The 22,184-nt window shown below is 38.4% G+C and overlaps 1 protein-coding gene across 1 annotated transcript in view; it reads left to right on the top strand.

Moving 5' to 3' along the window:
* The window catches only part of DMD (dystrophin), a 1,951,120-nt gene that overhangs the window by 613,798 nt on the left and 1,315,138 nt on the right, over window positions 1-22,184 (top strand). The window contains exons 14-16 of the mRNA XM_036016633.1: window positions 3,539-3,640; window positions 3,767-3,874; window positions 10,906-11,085. Of these exons, the coding sequence (XP_035872526.1) occupies window positions 3,539-3,640; window positions 3,767-3,874; window positions 10,906-11,085 (390 nt within the window). The remainder of the gene's footprint in view (window positions 1-3,538; window positions 3,641-3,766; window positions 3,875-10,905; window positions 11,086-22,184) is intronic.

The raw sequence follows: 22,184 nt of genomic DNA, 5'->3' as shown, positions 1-22,184 counted from the left end.
ATAAGCACCTTTCTACAATGAGTAAATTACATGACCCTTTGTGGTTCTTGGAAGATTTGACATAAATACTATAATTAAGCAAAATGTAAATAACTACCAATACTTATATAATTTGCTTCAAATTAAAATTGCTCTCCCATGCATGATCTTGTTTAGTATTTGTAGCAATTCTTTAAGGGGTTGGTATGTTTATTTTCTTTGGGAAAGGATAAATAATTTAGCCATAAATTTCCTGAAAAAGTCACTTCATTTCATTGGAATGTGTTTGGAAAGTAATACCTGTCCCTCAGAAATTGCCATAATTATTGTAAGAAAATTATATCTTTAAAGTGTTTTTGCAATTTGAAAAGACACAGGCACATTAGTAAATTTAAGTAATTGCTCTACCTAAAGTCTGATTCCAAGTTGTTTGACTCTGGACACTTTTAAACATAAAACAAAATAGTAAAGTGATAATGTATTTGTATTTGGGAAGTTGAGTCACAATTAAATCACAATTAGTGATTTAAAAACTACTCTTTTTGAACAGTTTTAATTAATTTTAATCTGCTAATTGAAAATGTCCCCACTGTAAGTATATCTTTACTTGAAACAATTTTAGCTATGTGAGACATTTTGTAATGCCATGGAATCAGCCTCTCTTAAATATGTCCTTTTTATGCGTTGTACAAAATACCATAATGAAATACTGCAGGCTGCGTGGCTTAAACAACAGAATTGATGGTCTCACAGTTCTGGAGGCCAGAAGTCAAAGGTCAAGGGGTCAGCAGGTTTGGTTTCTTCTGAGGCCTCTCTCCTTGCCTTGCAGATGGCTGCCTTCTTGCTGTGTCCTCATAGGGTTTCTCATCTGTGTGTGTACATCCCTGGGGTCTCTCTGTGTGTCCAAGTTTCTTCCTATAAAGATGCCTGTCATACTGGATTCGATCCCACCCTGAGATCCTCATTTTAACTTAAAGGCCCTATTTCCTAATACAGTCACATTCTGGATTAAAGGCGGGCAGGGCTTCGGCATATGGATTTTAGGGAAACACAGCTCAATCTATAACATCTCAGTTCTGTTAATTTGGGGGCATACAGTATGTGTTCAGTTAATGTTTGTTGTTAATATAAATTCATGATTGATGAATAAATGAATTGGAGACTGTAATTAACTATAAGTTAAATTAAATATTGGCTGAATTATACACCTGCTCAATGAATCACCAGAATTATCCATTATAATGTTTTGAATACAAAGAACATTTATTAACATTCTTAAAATAGTTGTTTTAACTATGTTGACTACATACCTAAAAGAATATTTAGTAGTTATGTGTACCTCATTCATATACTGAAAAAATTTGCATGAGGTGTATTGTATTAATACATTTTAGAATTTCTATAAATTTAACAGTCTTAAGCAATTTAGTATTTGAACATTTGGGGGAATTTGTTTTATAGTATGTTCTCCACAAATAAATAAATTGTAAACATCCATCTGTGAGATTAAATACCTCAGATGCCACATCAGTGGACACTACACTTGTGTGTCTTGTAGTACCAGTGAGCAGATGCTGTATCTGTTTTGAAGTATCAGTTCATTTTCTTCCGTCTATAAAGATGATGCTACAGTTTCAGTTTTTTCTTTTCCCCTTTGACTCCCAGCTCCACCGGGGTTGAAGGGTTGCAAAAACATCCTGCAATTTGCTCTTTTATATTTTATCACCAAATCAGGCAGATGGTGTACTTTATGGCTAAGGGGTAAGATTTTTCTGTATTTGAAGCTAAAGTTTTTTCATAACTAATCCATTAATAGATATATTACACACCATTTTAGCTGATGCAAACTGACATGACTATTAGCAGTTCATGAAAAGAACTTCTATTATCTGTTAGAAAAAAAAATCCCAACTACCAGCTTGTAATAATTAAATGGCTACTGTGGTAGGATTCATTGATTTACGAAAGCACATTTCCTGTGGATATCTTAGATCACAATTTCAGTGCTGTGACTTCTGCCATGAACTAATGTAATGGAAGAGGAGTAGAGTAGAGAGTGAAATTATAAAAGAAAACATGAAAATCAGTTACATTATGCCAAAAGCAATATGATTTTTGATACGCTTAAGAAAAAGTGAAAACTCACTGTGACTGAGCTAGTTGCATATGAATACATGGTCACTTTAATACTGTAGTAAAATGCCCATTACCTACTCCTTACTCATGGACAGGACTCCCTTTTGGAAGACATAGTAGATTAAACAAATTTTTGAAACATTAGGTGGGTCTCCAAGCCACCTAGAAATAGATGGATTTTTGTTGTGATGCTAGTTATAGTTGTATTATTTGATTCATATATGAATATCTTCTAGGCGGATCCATCAAAACAGGTAGCATCAAGTAAGGTAGAAGTTGTGATGAGGTTTATTTTAGATGCCAAATATGTTTGTAAAAAATATAAGTTACCAATGTTTTTCTTCAAGCTGTAATTCTATACAAAGTAAATCACGCCCATACTTTGAGATATTTCAGGGGGTTTTTTCATTGTATAAAGCCATTTAATTTTATTATTTTTATTGAGGTGGGATTGGTATATATTAGTTTCTGATGTACAACATAATAATTTGATCTTTCTGTATACTACAAAATGATCACCGTGTTATACCTAGTTACCATCCATCTAGTTTTAAAGATCCAATAGGTATGGGAAAATAATTCTCTTATTTATGAGAAAGTCAAAATGAGTTGATATTTTAGGATCTGAAGTGCATCATAATGAGTTGAAATAAATAATATATTTTTGTCATAAAGCATTTCTTTTGCACAGAAAGCATATTCCAACATATACATTCCTTTCTCTAAAGACTATCGGTACCTTGTTTATATTATACATTACAATAGCATGTGCACAAAGACATTAGTGACAGGCTACAGATCTGGCAGTTAATATTCAGGGGATATTACAATTGTCCCACTAGAATAGTTTAGAGATACAGATAGTCATTTTAAACACTTCATAATAATAATCCAGATAATTGTTAAAATCCACATGTGGATATAATTTGTCACTAATGGTTTTCTTCTACAATCAGGGTCTAAACAACCCTAATTATACAGGATCACTCCAAATAAGGGCATGATTAGGTGTTTTATTTAACAGACTTTTATTCTCCACGGTTTATTTTCTGACCTAAGAAAGATACACATTTTTTTTAACATATAATGGATTCAAAATCGTCTTTAATGCTGTATATATGTCTTTGCTATCTTACATTTACTGTGGAGACATTTCAAATAGTGGTATGATAACGGCTTCAGACTTGGCATACGTGCCTTTGCGTTTCACTGTAAGGTGAGTGAGGGAAATAATGTAAGGCCAGCTGAAGAGACAGCGCTTACTGCATTCTCCACAGAAGCAGGAAAGACATTCTTCACAACTCCTAGTAGACATAGGAGACTGCAAATTTGATGCTTTCTTAAGTCATTTCTGCCATTTCGAATGGAATTCAGTTCACAGTGAATTGTCTGCTGATGTCATGGTGGGTCGTCTCTTTTTCAGGTCCTGGGAGATCGGTGGGCGAACATCTGTCGGTGGACTGAAGATCGCTGGGTGCTTCTCCAAGACATCCTTCTAAAATGGCAACGTTTTACTGAAGAACAGGCGAGTCTCATGGGGGGAAATTGTACCAGGGAGAGACATGGAGAGATGTTAAATGGATAAATGATGAAATGTGGTGATGGACTTTAATAATGACTTTCTTTTGGGGAATTATTTGATTTCTTTCAGTGCCTTTTTAGTACGTGGCTTTCGGAAAGAGAAGATGCGGTGAGCAAGATTCACACAAGTGGCTTTAAGGATCAAAGTGAGATGTTAGCAAGCCTCCAAAAACTGGCTGTATGTATATATTTTTAAAGCTTTTGGTTGTTTTCTTTTAAACCAAATAGTTTATGTTAACACTGTTATTTCATCACTCTGTTCCTTCGCTCTTATAACCAAATGTTCATTGTTCTTGTTCAAATCAGTGCATTTCACTATATCCTATTGTTACATTTCTTTTTTTTTAAGATTTTATTTATTTATTTTTAGAGAGGGAAGGGAGGGAGATAGAGAGAGAGAGAGAGAGAGAGAAACATCAATGTGCGGTTGCTGGGGGTCATGGCCTGCAACCCAGGCATGTACCCTGACTGGGAATCAAACCTGTGACACTTTGGTTCCCAGCCCGCACTCAATCCACTGAGCTACTCCAGCCAGGGCCACATTTCTTAATTAAAATAGGCAAATCTATAGTGTCTTAGCTCAGGCTGCTATAACAAAATGTCATAGACTGGGTAGCCTAAACAATAGACATTTAGTTTTCACAGTTCTGGGGGCTGGGAAATCGACGATCAACTTGCTGGCCTTTTGGTGAGGCCCTTTGTCTGGCTTCCACAGAGCACCTTTTTGCTGTATCTCCATGTGGTGGAGGTTGTGGTGCTTCTTCCTTTCCTTAAAAGACCACCAATTCCATCTTTGGGGCTCTACTCTCATGGCCTCAACTAAGCCTAATGACACCTGCCCACAGCCGGCATCCTCATGTTGTCATATGGGGGGAGGTAAAGCCTTCAACGTCAGAATTTCAGAGGGATACAAACACACATTTCACGAGACATAGCTAGATGTTCAACCTTGTTTTCTCAAACAAAATGGTACTCTCGACAAACTATAGCCTACCTGAGATAGGACTTCAGTTAGAATTTATCAAAGTTAGCACGAAGAAGTAGATGGGAATATTCCATAAAGTTCTAAACAGTACCTTTCTAAAGTAATAGACTTAAGTAGATTCTCTGAGAATCATGAGGCGTACAGGAGATCATTATCCTCACATATAACGGGCTTTTACCCTAGTTTGGGAAGCAAGAAAGAAACATGAAAACAAACTAGTGTCATTGATGGTAAGTGCCTGTGTGTTGAGAAATAAGGGGACTTTGGCAGTACAGAGGTCATCGGGGAAGGCTTCATTGAGACACTGCAGTTTGAGCTGAACCCTAACAGTATTGAAAAAGATCTGTGAAACTTCTCTTTCACTGGGAATCTTGCTATTTGCTAGTAAAGGGAGGCCAATCGAATAGTAAGCATTATTTTTCAAGTAAAATATCACATAATTAGGATTTCTTTTTGACTTTTGATGGATCAGTTCTATTAAGTGCCGGCTTCATGTCAACTCTAATATAAAATGAAGGCCTATTTTAAATAATGTTTCCTAATTTTACCTAAAGGATTCTATTCATCTCTCCATTGACATTATATATTATACTTTGAAATAATTAAATCATTCACTTAAAGAGCTATTCTTAGATAAATTTCCCCTGTTAAATTTGTTAAATATGTATTTGTATCATATGTTTTTGTTCCATAGTTACACATCTTTAGGCTTTTAATTTAAAATAAATAAACTTATATAATGCTGGTTGTTACAAGCTAGCTTGTTATTGATAAGAAATCATTTCTCAAAGAATGTATGCTTTCTTGAGTGATGATATGGTTAAACAGAGGTTTCCAAAAAGTTTATATATATATATATATATATATATATATATATATATAAACAGAATGCAAAAATGTCAGTAATATATTTGTAGTTCTGTTCTGCAGCTGATAAGGAGCCATTGAGAGTTTGGTAACAATCATATTGGCATTTCTGGAATATTCTTTGGCAGTGAGACTTTCGGTAATAAGGAGACCGATTTGAAGAACTAATGTAAAGTATAAATGGGTGTGAAGAGGAGGAGAGAGACAAGGTTATTTCAAGAGGGGAAATGGAGGCCCAGGAAAAACCTCATGGCCTGTATATAAGGAGTCACAGAACATTAGTAGCCAAGTTAAAATGAGCACCAAGACATCGAGACTCTAGTCCACACTTTCTGAGCTGTTTCCAAACTCCTCACACCATTTGATTCCCTGACAAAAACTAACTGTAATGGACAACTGTTGCTTTGAACAATCATGCCACTGTGTTGACATTTTTGCGTGTAAATAACTTTATTAGCCTCAGGGCCGTGAAGATGCTCTCTTAGCAAAGTCTCAATAATTTTCCAGTATGATTAAAATTCAAATTATGTCACCTTACTTGTGAACAAAGTGAAAATATGTTATGGATAAGTCTCACCGTTTAATAGTTTAAGCCAATTAACAAAACCTGACAGCTGGTCTAGAATTTGAGGTAAAATTCCCCTGCTGACTCAGGCAGTGAATAAGAATTTAATGTTCATTAAAATATGTCACAATCTGAGACCCAAAACAGGTACCATCTGTCACCACTTCCTACTATATACCTAGGTATACATACCATGTGCTCTTTTATTCAAAATCAGTGTAATTTGTTGGAAATATTATCACTAATAACCCAGGGGATTTTTCTCCTATTTTTTATTTGAGGCAGGAGATGAGCAGTCAAATATTTCATTTTCTATCGATCTGTCGTTTCCCCCAAATTCTGTAGGTCTGTTTTTTCATGGCTAAAACTCAAGCTTTATTTGTTGAAAAGGATAAAAGGAAAGGGAGAGAAGAAACAGTGGCTTTTATGAGGGGAATTCTGGGACTCACAGGAAGATGTAGGCTGTCGTGGGAAGGCCCAGATCTACCAGAGCCACATTCCTAGGAAAGTGTGCAGGATACATGAAGGATTGCACGCTTCTCTGGAAGTTGTCAGGTGACGCAGTCTCCAGGTCATGATGTCCGCAGCATTATGGATGAGACACGAGACAAATTCACACAGACTACTGAGTCCTGTGGAGGAAAAGATATGGCAGGGCCACTCCCTCAAGGGGAGAGTGCCCCAACCCTTGCCTTGACAAGCTTTTATTGCTTTTCTGGGCACATTACATGATGATCCTCATTTACTAGGCACAGGTTCGCTTTAGGTGGTTACCTTTTACAGAAAACAAAGGAGATGCTGCTGCTGATCACATCACAGAAGAAGGATATTTGCAAATGCAAAGGGAAAACTGGTTGAACTGGTTACACTCATCCTTGGAAGGTTTAACATAGATTTTAGGAAGTTACTTTAAAGATACGCAGTAAATGCTTGCTGCCTCAATTCAGGGTGAGGGAGTTTTAGCAAAAGCAAGTCTCATAGCAGTCTAGATACAATGCAGGCCTGATTCCCCATGGGAGAACCTATCTTTGGGTGTGGGTCCTGTCTGGGCCCATGCCATGCAGAATGATCTCCTATAGCCAGGGAAGGTCAGCCTGGGGAATCTTGGCCATCCAAGACAGTGTGATGCGCAGGCGCTACAGGAGTCCTGTGGAATGCAGACACTCAGGGGACCGCAGGGTCAAATGGCACAGACAGAATGCTCATGGGATCTCAGCAAGTCCCCAGTCACAGTGCTGTTTCACCAGGACTTGCTACTTTGATCTTAGTTCCTGTTCTAACCCTCAATGAACTCATCCAAATAGAATCCATGGTTCCCGAAGTGTGGTCCCCAGACGAGCAGCATCAGCATCACCCGGGGACTTGTTAGAAATGCAGATCCTCAGGACACAGCCCAGCCCCATTGAGTCCGAAACTCTGGAAGGAGGGCTCACCAGTCTGCATTTCAACAAGCCCTCCAGGGGATTCTGATGCTCTCTCAAGTTGAAAACCCTCATAACGGATCAATCTAGCTAAGTAGAACAACAGGTTATTTGAATACATTGGAGTCCTTCTCACATATAGGTAAGTAACTACACATAAAATAGGTTCAGAAATTAGTTTTGCCATGAAAGAGAAATTGTCTTGGTGTTTCTTCCTGAAGCATACTTGTGATGAAAATGGGGTGGGGGGGGCAATTTCCTGGGTAATTTATAAGTGTACCTTCCAGTTTTCACTTCACATCAGCTAACCTTGGCCAGCTTAGGTCTGTTCTGTCTTCTCGAGCAGCTTTGCTGTCTCTGGTCTGTGTCCACCAGTGGCCCAATCTGATTTATCGACTGTACCTGCCTGCCTCCCTTGGAGGCAGATACGGGTGCCCGGCTCGATGAAAATAAAATATATTTCTTCTTCCTTCAAGATTTTTTTAAGGTCCTAACTGACCTCTGCCTTGTACAAGTTTTCTGGAGTTTCTTTTTGCCCCCTGAATTTTTTTATAGAGCTCTTGGTTCTTTGGCACTCAAAGACCTATGATCCAGTTTTTGTAGGCAGAAAGACTCTTTTCTGATACTGGAAAAATGAGTAACAGTTAAATTATAGTTATTTAACATGCCACACAAAATCCACACTGAAAAGCATTGCTATCCAAGAACAGATGGGAGGGGTTCAGTGATTACTATTATTCCATGTATCTGGTACTGCCATGGACTTCCTGTCTTCTCCCTCTGTTGGTTATAGTAGGAGAGTCCTTTAGGAACTGAGAAATTTTATATGTGTATATATATATATAATATTTTAATATATAGTATTAAATTTATGTATAAAAATATAATATGTATTATATAATGTTATTAATAATAACATTAATATTAATGTTATTACTATATTTATATATAAATATGTGTGTGTGTGTGTATATGGAGAGAGACAGATATATATAATCTCCAGGGAGAGGGACACACAGAGAGAGTGAGTTGTCAATCTAGAGCAAAGAGAAAAAAACAAATATGGTAAAACAACTAACCTGCCATCACCATTTCCAAAAGCACATATCTAGAATTTACTAGATAGAGATTTAGGTACCACTATATTGATTCGATAGTTCCACAATTTCATAATAAGGCTGTTTTTACTTTACCGTGAGTGTCTTTCCCTTAATTGTATTTGATGGCAACTTTCCCCTTTATTTTTGTGATCTCACCAAATGCTTCTTTATTTGGTATAATGCGTTAGCACATGAGGCTTTGTTTCAGTTGCCGCTAAATCTCTTTGGATGCCTGATAAGTTTTATAGGTCATCTATGAAAACCTGTTTAGGTAACATGAGGTTACCTATAAATTTCCAGTGCAAATGGTTTCCTGTTCTTGAAACATAACTCTCAGACTCTCGTCTGAAATGCTTCCAACTCATTACACATTTAGTTTAAATAATGGATACACCCCTTAGCTTTACACAAATAGCTATTTAAAATTGCTCCTTAAGCTCTGAGACAGTAAGCCAAAGAATATTGTGTTTACGTCTTTCTGTTTTTAAATGTATGCTTTTATTTCTATCATGCTTTTTTTCCAAAAAGAACTTGAGATGGCTTATAAAAAAGAAACACATGCCAAAAGTTAATAAAGAAAAAAAAAAGGGAAATGAGACGCTGTAAAAAATTGGAGGAGTCTACACTGAAATTCAAATTTGGGTTTCGTTTCTAGGGAGATAGCGTAAGCTGTTGGTTTACTACTGGTCCAAGTAGGCACTTAAATGTAATGGAAGGAAAGCTAACATATGAATCAAACGAACAAAATCAATGTACAAAACCCGTTGCTAAGAGTTTCATTTGATTTGAATTCAACTCACATATCTTAACTCATATTTTGGACTATTGCATTCTTCCATAGTCAGTGGGAAAAAAACAATTATTGAGGAAAAATTAGAAATGAACTTCAAACCCTTGTATTTATTCTTTTAAAATGGCATGCAGTGAGAGTGCAATATAAGGTACATCATCAGGTGAAGCAGACTCTGAATAAAGGATGAACTAATTGGAGGAGGCACCAGAGCATTCTGTCATCCAGAGCTATAAATGCAGTTGGCATGTTAAAATGAGGTAACAGAAAATGTCCTTTGCAGGGAGGGGGTTGCATTGATTTCTCCGTGTTGATGACACTTCAGCTCCTAAGCATTTGGTGCATCTGTTTCATGAGCTTTGTTTCACCATATGTAATGTTAGTTGTTCTTCAATAAATTTGCATTTGTTTTGGAAAGACAGGTCTCACAGCTCATTTTCTTTATGTTCATTGTACTTGCTCCCACCCAGTGGGGAATGGAAAGAGGCCATCAAATAATTTTCTCCTTTCTTTCCTCTTCTTCTGTGTTCGCAAGTTATGCCAGGGACTTAGTATTTGGCTGGAAATTGGATTTCCCAAAGTGCAGGGTGAACTTAATGGATAAAGGGAAGGAATCAGCTGCCCTGATTTACTGATTTCACACAGGCCACTTTGTTTATTCATTCCCCATGGGCCAAAGGGCCTGTGTGATCCTCCAGAACTCCGAAGAACTTCGGCAATGAGAATGGTATAACGATGACTTCATAAAACGCACACATAGTTTGAAAGCACACAGAGTCATCCCAAAGGATTTGTGCCATACTCAGTCACTTAGTTCTGTTTCTTAATGGACTCTAAAGCTAGTTTCAGAAGGTAATTACGCAAACAGCCAAGAATAATTGAAAAACCAGTTGCTAAAATATTTAAAAGGCAGTAAACTTCATAACAAGGTTTTTAGAGCCAAATAATGAAAACAATGTAGAAATTGCAGAAGTAAGGAATGTTGCAAATTTATCCAGATAATCTCAGCATTTCAGAATGGGAAGGCTTTTTAGTTGTGCTCATCTTCTGGATTAACCATCTTCCCTTTGGTATTCCCCACATGTGGTATTTCACTCTGATTCTACCAGAAATTAAGGGGAAATTCACGAACATTCAAGAGCCTTGACTTCCACTCTTCCAATAAATGTTAAAAAGTAATTTGCATACGTTGACCTCTCTTTTGCCTTTTGATGAAAGGCTACTATTTTTACTTGGCAGCTCCTCAAATACTTTAAGGTACCTTTTAATTTCCTCTCCTAGGTGTTTATTTTGCATTTGACTTATTGGGATTTTAATTTTCTACTTATATTTTTATGGGCTCTTGGTCCTTTGCCCGCACGATTAGTCTTTTCTTATCTATGCAAATGAGAAAATCCATGCAAAGAGCAAGTTGAACTGTAGTGTTTTATAAAATGTAGGCTAAGCTTATTCTTTGTTCTTCCTTTTTTTTTTAAATAAAGGTTTTGAAAACTGATCTCGAAAAGAAAAAGCAAACCATGGACAAACTCTGCTCACTTAACCAAGATCTTCTTGCAACACTGAAAAACACGGCAGTAACCCAGAAGATGGAGGCGTGGCTGGACAACTTTGCCCAGCGCTGGGATAATTTAGTCCAAAAACTTGAAAAGAGTTCAGCACAGGTTAGTGATACTAATTTTCCTACAATACAATAAATGCTCCTTGAGATTTTTGAAATCTAATGCATTAAGAAAAGCACTGCCATCCTCCTCCATGCCATTGGGTTAGTCCTTGCCAGGTATTCAGTCAAATAAAAATGTGGCTGTCATGGTTGTTTCGATATTGGAGAATGTGGGAGGGGTGGAAGAGTGAGTGATGTATGAGTGAACTAATGACTGCCGTAGAGTTTAAAACCTCCCACTTCAGCAAGAATGGGGATCTGAGTGCCTTACAGCAGTTGGACAGAAGACTTGGGAACTGTGTCATGAATCTAACCCCAAATCAGCCCTGGCTGGTATGGCTCAGTGGATTGAGGGCCAGCCTTTGAATCACAGGGTCACCGGTTCGATTCCCAGTCTAGGGCACATGCCTGGGTTGTAGGCCAGGTCCCCCATGGGGGGCATACTGGAGGCAACCACACATTGATGTTTCTCTCCCTCCCTCCCTCCCCTCTCTAAAATAAGTAAATAAATAAAATCTTAAAAAAATATCTAACCCAGAATCATAGACCTGTAGAACCATGAGGATGGAAATTAATTGTCCAAGGAAAGTTTGGGATAGCAGCAGCCTAGGGAATGGATCCTATGGTTTCACCAATGCCCTCTTTGTATGTGCGCAAGTGAGAATCCGAGCTTTGGGTCTTTTGCCACAGATTGTTGATGTGTAAAATCATGAACGTGGCTTAGTTACGCTTAACATATAATGGCTAAAGATCAGGGAAACATCTGAGTTACACTTGGAGTGTTCTAGTGTGCTTTTATGTTAAGAATTTTTAAAATGTCAATAATTTATAGTAAATGGGGTAATTTTTGGAGCGGGAACTTACCTGAATATTTTGGACTATAAGACGCACCATCCCCCCAAATTTGGGAGGAAAGGGGGGTGCATCTTATAGTCTGAATGTAGCTTTTCTGGCTTGCTGTGGGGAGGGGGCAGTGGTGGAACAGGGTCACAGGAGGCAGGAGCAGGGTTGCCGCTGCATTTTCCTCCCAAATTTGGAGGGGTGGGAGAAGTGTGTCTTATAGTCCAAAAAATACGGTACTTATCTGATGTCGTCAGGTGGTGCAATTACGGGCAGTCATTCAGAATATGAACACTGCGTATAACAGTATTTAATGTATTCTGCCACGTGGTTTTGCATTATAGACGCAAACTTCTACTAGCTGGTCACAAGTCATAGCCCAGTACACCAGGCATACATCTCTGTTACAGCAGTGAGCACGCTCAATAGCTTTAGGCATTTATCTCCCGTGTCGTGAGACAGGGCAGGGAATTTGTTTTCTTGAGACTTGACATCTGATAAATAGCACTTAGGAAATGTTCGTTGAAAGATGAAGAAATGAAGGTTGAAGTATTGCTTCTAGAAATATAATTTAGGGAAATAGGATCAGTCAAAATACATAATTTTCAATCACAGTTCCAGCTTCCTTTTAAAATGAAATCCCTACTTAAACTTAAACATTGGAAGGCACATAAATTGCAGTCATTTCCCCTGCAAATCATTGGGCAATAAAAAAAGAGTCCATTTGTTTTCCATTGAACATTTTTAGCAGTTACTTGATCCGATACTGATTTTACTACCAAAACATGATTCCTCTCATTATGTGTGACCTGGCCATGGCTACTCTGCAGTAGCATTGGCATCTATGTAATAACTATGTGAGGTATTACAAAATGTGATACTTTTTTTTTGTATCTTTGAATGTACTGAATTTTGGGGGTGACATTGGTTAACAAAATGATAGGTTTCAGCCATACAATTCTACAGTACATCATCTCTACATTGTATTGTGTGTTCACCCCCCCAAGTCAAGTCTCCTTCCATCACCATTTATTCCCGCCTTTATCTTTTACCCCCTTTCCTTCTAGTGTGTACCCATTGATTTCATGGATTATTGCTCCCCCTTTCCTTCTAGTACACACCCATTGATTTCATGGATTATTGCTGCTGGAAAATGACTCATTACCATGTTATGAAACAATAGCATTATTTGATAAAGTTGTTCCAAAATGCATTCCTTCAAAGGAATATGTTTATGAAGATGTAACCTAGTAATAGGTCACATCCTCCTTCACCCGCATCGTGTGCAGTGGTTTTCAAACTTGACTCTGTATAATCATCACCTGGGAAGCCGACCAACATGCATAATCCTAGGCTCTGGACTCAGATAATCTCGTTCAGCAGGCCAGTCACCTGCATGCAGTCTTGGATGTAGTTTACAGGCCATATTTTTTTTAAAAAACACTGAATTAGCAAGGTAACGAACTATGTGCCAGGCCCCACATCCTGGTCCTCCACACTGCTGCCCGAAACACGGAGAAGGAGACCTCTGCAGCCAGGCCGTGTTGAAATGTGCTCGTTTCCTTGGGCTGACACTGCTTTCTGAAGCAGGTTGGGCATTCATCACAATGTTATGAATTTCTTTTGCTAGTTAGGAGACAAAAACAAATTTAAAGCCTTGTTTTTAGTAGCCTAGAAGTTATGAGACCACCAGCCAGGGCAACGTACCCTCTTAGTTTTGAAATTTGCAAACTCTGTAAAAATTACCAGTACTAGCTCTGATGTGTGCAGTTGTCTATAAAAGGATGTGCTACGTACATGACAACACGCATCGGCTCTGTTGGCTCCCCGGCATGTGAGGAGGAGAAAATAAAGCCATGGGCACGAAAGCATTTCGAAGGGGGAAAAGGTGCCATGGATGTGTGAGAGTTACTCCCTAATGAGCCTGGAGGGCTTAGTGTGGTTCACTAGGATTATTTTACTTCTCATTTTCAAACAGTTGTACATTCTCCATGAGACCAAAAGCCGGTAAATGGACTTTGTGTTAGGCAAGTTGCTTCCTAGCACCGTAAACTTTAGCTTCTCTTTTTTTTAATATATTTTTATTGATTATGCTATTACAGTTGTCTCATTTCCCCCCTTCATTCTCCTCCACCCTGCACACCCTCTCCCACCCACATTCCCCACCTTAGTTCATGTCTCTGTGTCATAAGTTCTTTAGCTTCTACATTTCCCATACTATTCTTGCCCTCCCCCTGTCTATTTTCTACCTACCGTCTATGCTACTTATTCTCCTTACCTTTTCCCCCCTCTCTCCTCCTCCCACTCCCCTGTTGCCAACCCTCCATGTGATCTCCATTTCTGCGGGTCTGTTCCTGTTCTAGTTGTTTGCTTAGTTTGTTTTTGCTTTTGTTTTAGGTGTGTTGTTAATAATTGTGAATTTGCTGTCATTTTACTATAAGCTCTGTTTGTTTTTTGCTCATTGGCTTTTCCCCAAAATGGACAATCCTAGGTCTGATCGAAATCATTGCCGGGGGTGTCAGGAGCTCTTAGGAAAACAAAAATGTAACTACTCAGGGAAAGAGTGATTAAAAGGACAGAAAGTGAGCCAAGAAATAGTATCTTATAACTTAAAAAGCCATTGATTTTCTGTCCTGAGTGTCAGATTGAAACAGTAGCATGGTCAGAGATCAAAATGTGAAAGAAAGAAAAAATCAACTGAGAGGGCTGCTGTGCTGGATTTCAAAGTCAGGGTTGCCTGGAATAACACCTGGGCACACGCAGAGGGTGCTGAACTTGATGAGAAAGCAGCCTAAGAGAATAGAAATGCTTTCTCTTTCTGAAAGTTAGAAAGAATAATAATCCTGGCTATGTGGATATTTAAAACAAGAAAAAAGAGCAAATGAGATACCCCCTGGATCGACTTACTCAAATATTCAACTGAATCTATGTTTCCTTCTTGTTTTTTATAAAATGTCCCTGTTGAAATTGACAGGTGGGTTTTGTTTTGTTTTGTTTTGTTTTTCCAAAATACTATGACCCTGGGGAACATATTTTTTTTTAATCTTGATTATACTTAGGAAGTAAGATAGTGAAAAATTCATTATAGTTCATCCTTTAAGGTTAAATATATTTTAAGTGACTTGAAATATCATTTTCCCCTCATTTAACTGAAATCATAAATACAGTGGAAAGACATGCTGTTTAGTGAGTCTATAAATTACATTATTCATATGCTTTATGATTTATTGTGGTAATTTATATTAAACTTGGCATCAGGCATTTAGTTGTAAGACTATAGCTATCTAGATGAGGCCAGAAGTTCCATAGGTTCGTGATTCTTTAACAGAGTAAATGATCTTCTTTGCCAGGAATAAGGAACATTCTATGACTCACCCCAGTCCGTAGATCTTATTCCCATCTCATGAATATTTTGCTATCTTCCTAATGACCATCTTTGAGCACAAGTATCCCAAAGATAAAATTAATATACTCAGAATTCCCTACCCTTGAACATAAGAGTACATTTTTTATGCAATATATGTCTGCCTAGGTCCATAGAAGCCCACACAGAGAAGCTGACCATTGTGTCTGTATATTTCTATTCTGTATTGCTTGTGCCCCTCTGAGAGTTTTCAAACTGTTGCCAGACATGTGCATAACATAAAACACAGTTGGAGATAATAAGCCAGTGTTTTTTATAATATGAGAAATAGAAATAGAGAAATAAAAATTAAGATGAACATTTCTTTGGCTTTCTTTTCTGAGTTTATTCTCATTTTTTTAGAGATCCTGTTTTTACTTTCTATAAAATATTTTACGTGCATATTCTCTTTCCCTATGTATTTCCCAATGTGTTATTTTGTAGCCCTATTGATACCTGAAATAGTTATAATTGGTTTGCCTTTTTTTTGTCAATGATTTTCATTAAAAAGACTCTAATGCCTTTCCGTTGACATCCCCTTTCATACTTTTCTGAAAGCTTTCCAAACCTCATCAGCCCACTGCCAATTAAAAAAAAAAAGTTAAATGGGTTTCTAAAACCTAGAATTCAAATAAAATTCTCTCCCTTATTTTAGATTTCTGTCTTTATTGAAATTCACGGAGTAACCATCTTGAATTTTAGAACATCTTTTCATTATTGCTTAGGTTAAAGGTTTTATTAGAACATTTTGGGTTATAAATCAGGTAACTTTGGAAAGTAGAACCATATCCTTTTGCAGCCACCAACTACCGTAGGTGTCTGAGATGGGACCGTGCGTATCAGCGCACTCGATTTTACGTTGTAAATTCATTATCAACACCAGCATAAAATGCTGTAGGCGCTGAAAATTCAAGAGACCACAGCTGAGTTAGCTGTTGGAGTTTCTCATTCCTTATCTGTCAAATGAAAAGTTTGGGCTGAGAGGATCTCTACAGTGTCCTTCCAGTCTCAAATGTCTATGAAATGTTTCTCTTGAAATTTTATATACAATTCTGGAGCATTTAGCGAAGAGACTCCAACTGTCTCCGCTGTGTCTGTCTCTGAGTCAGCTGGAAGATGATGAAAACAACATCCTCTTCCTATTCAACAAGACTGACGCCTGCCATGATTGCATTTCACTCACCATAAGCATGTAATTAAAATCCCCTGAAGATAAAACACTCAGCATCTACACGGTACATCTGTTATCTACTGACAGTAAATGAAATAACACATAAGGAAAAATACAAGTTCTTTTCCCAAATGTATGCTTGATAATCTGCCTCCCTAGCTCCAAAATGTGTTTTATTGCTTCACGTCAGATGGCGTGTAGAGGAAGGTGAGGTGGATTAGAAAAAAAAAGACATTGCTTCTTTTTTTTTTTTTTAGATTTTATTTATTTATTTTTAGAGAGGGAAGGAAGGGAGGGAGGGAGGGAGAGGGAGAGAGAGAGAGAGAGAGAAACATCAGTGTGCGGTTGCTGGGGGTTATGGCCTGCAACCCAGGAATGTACCCTGGCTGGGAATCGAACCTGGGACACTTTGGTTCCCAGCCCACGCTCAATCCACTGAGCTACGCCAGCCAGGGCTAGATTGCTTCTTTTTAAAAAAAATAATTTTATTTTAATTATTGTTCAAGTACAATTTTCTATCTTTTACTCCCATCCCAGCTCACCCACCCAGCCCTCCCCACCTCCCTCGCATTTCCACCTGCCCCTAGTTTTTGTCCATGTGTCCTTTATACTTGTTCCTGTAAACCCTTCCCCTTTTCTCCTGAAATTCCCTTGAAATTCCCTCCCCTCTCCCCTGTGGACACTGTCAGCCTGTTCTCTATTTCAGTGTCTTTGGTTATGTTTTGCTTGTGTCTTTGTTTTGTTGATTAGGTTCCTGTTAAAGGTGAGATCATATGGTATTTGTCTTTCACCACTTGGCTTATTTTGCTTAGCATAATGCTTTCCAGTAGACTGGTACAACCACTATGGAGAACAGTATGGAATTTCCTCAGAAAACTAAAAATGGACCTGCCTTTTGACCCAGCAATTCCACTGTTAGGATTATATCCTCAGAACCCTGAAACACCAGTACAAAAAAACCTATGCACCCCAATGTTCATAGCAGCACAATTTACAATAGCCAAGTGCTGGAAGCAACCTGGGTGCCCATCAGTAAATGAATGGATCAAACAACTATGGTACATTTACAGAGTGGAATTCTATGCAACAGAAAGAAAAGATTGCTTCTTGAATCTTTTCAGATGTTGTTAACTCACACAATTACTCAAATGCTGTGTTTAATAGGACTCCCGAAGCCCGTATGCGTCTCCTCTCTCGATCCATGTGTACAAAAGCTAATTTGAACCAAGGGACAAAATGCATACAGAAAATCGAACAGACGCTTTTGTAGAGTAAGCCTCCTTAATTATCATATAATGTTTCAAAAAGGAGAAGGACTTCCAAGCCCTGGCTGGCGTAGCTCAGTGGATTGAGCGCGGGCTGGGAACCAAAGTGTTCCAGGTTCGATTCCCAGCCAGGGTACATTCCTGGGTTGCAGGCCATAACCCCCAGCAACTGCACATTGATGTTTCTCTAACATCAACACATTGATGTTTCTCTCTCTCTCTCTCTCTCCCCCTCCCTCCCTCTCTTCCCTCTCTAAAAATAAAATAAAATAAATAAACAAATAAATAAACAAAGAAGGACTTCCTTTATGGTGTCTTTTGAACATTGTCTCTGATTGTCCTCATGTTCCCAAATGTCAGTATCTGTTTACAAAGTTAGATAGCCTTATTACCAGTGTCAAAACAGGATAGCAGTTCATAGGAGAATTCTGTCACCAAGCCACTGTCACGAAATGTAGCGCTCCTTGTATGCTGTACGTAGCTTTGGCAAATTCTCTGTACTCCCTCCTAAGACAGAGCATTTTATAGCATTTTGACTGACAACTCAGCTTCCTTTGTGAGCCCCTGGTCCTTTACCCTCGGTTTATCATAAAGTTCAGCCTCTAGGTTACTTCTGTTGCTTAGCGTTGCAAATCCTTCCACCATCAGGTACTTGTGCCTTGTGCCCCCATGCCCGTGGAGATCATTTTAAGCCTGGCTACCAATTCTCAGCTGAAGCTGTTCTTTTTTTTTCTTTTTTTAAAAAGATTTTATTTATTTATTTTTAGAGAGGGAAGGGAGGGAGAAAGCGAGAGAGAGAGAAACATCAATGTGCGGTTGCTGGGGGCCGTGGCCTGCAACCCAGGCATGTGCCCTGACTGGGAATCGAACCTGCAATGCTTTGGTTCGCAGCCGGTGCTCAGTCCACTGAGCTACACCAGCCAGGGCTGAAGCTGTTCTTTTGATCATATACAATGTTTTATGCTGTAGAATTGCAGCACCTCCATGCCCATTAAAAAACCAATGACCACTATAAAGTTATGTACATGCAAACAACACAGCAGAGAACATTGATCCACCGTTGTCAACCTGATGAAATTTTGAAAAGCTGTCTTTCATTTGATTGAATTAGCACAGATTTCATTAGTTTATCAAGAGTGGGGCGGCATTAAAAGATGATGTCATTGTGTGCATTTTCAGTCTTCTTCTGCCTGTACACATGTATGTCCGTATATACAAACACGCACTCACCCGGCTACACTACTGAGAGGAAAATCACCATTCAGAACAGCAACAAGTGAGTATGCCTACTAAGAATTGGATGAAGGAATGATCAGACTTGGATTACAGCCCTGCTTGGCCACTGACAAGTTGTATCTGCCTCAAACTTTACCTCTCATCCCTAAAATGGGAATAATATTTGTAATTACTCTTAGGGTCATTCTGAGGTAATGACAGCTACCACTTGTTAAAACTTTACCACGTGCACTATTCCTAAGTATTTTAAGTAAGAAAATGAATGCAAGGCACTTTCAGAATGCCTGGGGGGACATGCAGAGAGCTCCAGACTTAGTAGCTGTTTTTATAAGTTTTAAGATTTTAATGATAAGAAGATAATTAAGTAACTAATTCTTTATAAATGGAATCTCTATTTTTTTCAATCATCGAATCTCTTTTAATCAGTTTCTTTAAATGTTCAAGGAGTGGCATATCTTATGAGGCAAGAAGTAGAAATCTTTAACCCCAAGGAACTTAGAAGGGCAAGAATATGTAAATAATTCAGTGGAAAATTAAAAGACGCAGCTAAGAATATAGGCAAGAAATAAAACTATCAGCACCAAGACAGTTCATGTAAAATGTAAGAACAGGTGGGGATACAACGAGTTGCCCCTGAGAAACTGCAGGCAGTGATGCAAAAGCGATGGTTCCTTTCATCGCGTGCCTTTTTATATTCCGTAAATACGCTTAAATGTGCATATACTTCCCCTTCGAACTGTGCATTTTGAAGCAAATGAAAGAGAAGACAGTGAGAAAGAATTTTATTGTCCAAGAGCAGTTTGTTTTTTCCAAACTTAACAGCATTATACAATCTGGGGGCAAGAAGATGTAGACCCCAGAGCCATCAAAGGCTGCGCAAGTGCTTTCCCCGTTTTTCTCTCAATGGGAATATGTAACATTTGGAAATTGACCTACATAACCTCAGGAGTTAGAAAATTTAGTATTAAAAACATTCCCGAATTTCCTCTGAACATGTAGAAGAGATAGTGGTTATTACCTATGTGTATCAGGAGAGCCCTTAACTGTGTTCAGACCTTACGTAGCTGAATTCTTACAAACAGGAGTGCCGACATAACTCCTGGGCCCAGTGCCGAATGCAAATGCTTCTCATTCAGACATTCTTAAGAATCTCAAGAGGTGACGGCAGAGTCTGAAACCAAGGGTGGAGTCTTTCTGAGTGAGGGGCCCTGGGTGCCGACGTAAGTTGCACACCCATGAAGCTGGCCATATTTGGCACACCTGTGGAAGATTTGTGTGTTTTTTTTAAATCCTCACCTGAGGATATTTTTATTGATCTTAGAGAGGGTGAGGGGGAGAGGGGGAGAGAGAGAATAAAAGAGAGAGAAGCACTGATTGAGAGAGAAACATCAATCCGTTGCCTTCCCTATACTCCCACACTGGAAATGGATCACACAACCTAGGCATGTGCCCTGACTGGGAATCGAACTTGTAACCTTTTGGTGTGTGGGACAATGTCCCAACCAACTGAGCCAGCTGGCCAGGGCTAGATTGTGTTTTCATTCCTATTTTACATATGAAGAACATAAGTCAAAGCTCTGAGATAGTATCTAACCTGCCCCAAATAGTGTGGACCGAGAGTGTGAGAATTGTAGAACCTGGCTCATGGGCCTAACTTTCAATCACTGTAAGAGCAACCAGCTTCCAGGGCCAAAGGCAAACAATGTTAAGCTAACCCTATCCCATTTTTAGTGCACTAATTAATTGACAGATCAAGGGAACACTGTTTTAAGAACAACTATATTTTATTTTCATGAGGCCATTGAAAAGCAGTTTTCAGTATACTCATAATCAAAATGGAGACTGGGTAAGAATTTATAGTGCAAACTATAGTATATTCTAGTTTTGACCTTGTGCTATTCAACATTTTAGTGAAGGCAGTAAGTCATTCTTTTCAGATGTTGAGTTGCCCTAATTTTAATGTGTTTGGATGAGAGGCTTATACAAAGATACATAGGAATGATAAATTAAAAACAACTATTTAGAAAAAGAATTTGAAATTGTTCTCTACTTACAAAAGCAACATTTTGGGGAAAATGTTTTATTGTAGAACATTGGAAAATACAAAGAATACAGAAATACAGAGTGCACAATAGGAATTATCTGTGCTTTCTCTGCCCAAAATAACCACCAATGTTTATATCCTGTGTTTCTTATTCACTACTATAATGGACACAATTTCCAGTGACATTTAAAAATATTTGAAACATGTGCAGTACTTTATTACATGCATGTACTATAATTTATTTAAACTATCACCTCCTGGCATTAGACTGTTTCCAGTATTTTACTGTTATAAATGACCTTATGAACAGGGATAAATGTTATGTGCAGCCTTTAGCATCAAAATAAATTATATGTTAAGATACTGGCTGAGGAAAATTTGTTTTTGCAACATTTAAAAAGGAATTTTCTTGGCTGCTATGTATTCAGTGCATGCAATTATGTTGCATATTTCACATTTTTTTTGTGGCACTCACCTTATCGTACAAGTGTTTGTGTGGTCTTTATCTTCACTACTACCCTGTAAGATCCCCCCAAATAGAGATTCCATCGTATTCATTTATGAATGTCCTGTAGTGATACATATTCGATACATGTGGGAATTTAATTGAAGCATTGTGATTCAGCTGCCGAGCAGTTTACAGAATTGTAGATTGCTGTAACTGAATATGACGCCTAAAGCAGGAAATCTAGGGCTTGTACCACCAGTCAGATTACATGTAATTGTAGCAGATACCTGGTATTTATTATGCAGCTTGCAGATCAGATTCATCAGGGCCATGATGATCAAGCTTCAGATCTTCAAGAACATCAGGCAGAAACTATTCTCAACTTATTCTGTGCTGGCCCAGAGTTCAAACCAAAAATGTTTTTAAAGATTTTATTTATTTATTTTTAGAGAGAGGGGAAGGGAAAGAGAAAGAGAGGGAGAGAAATATCAGTGTGAGGTTGCTTCTCACGCATCCCTGACTGGGGACCTGGCCCGCAACCCAGGCACGTGCCCTGACTGGGAATTGAACCAGCAATCCTTTGGTTCACAGCCCATGCTCAATCCACTGAGCCACACCAGCCAGGGCTCAAAACAAGTGTTAAGTGTAAGAAGTGATAGTAAGGCAGGCTTCCACTAGGTGTATAGCTCTTTG

This window comes from Phyllostomus discolor, chromosome X (assembly GCF_004126475.2).
Source record: "Phyllostomus discolor isolate MPI-MPIP mPhyDis1 chromosome X, mPhyDis1.pri.v3, whole genome shotgun sequence".
NCBI classification, from domain to species: Eukaryota; Metazoa; Chordata; class Mammalia; order Chiroptera; family Phyllostomidae; genus Phyllostomus; species Phyllostomus discolor.
This window is presented reverse-complemented; position numbering and strand designations above follow the sequence as displayed.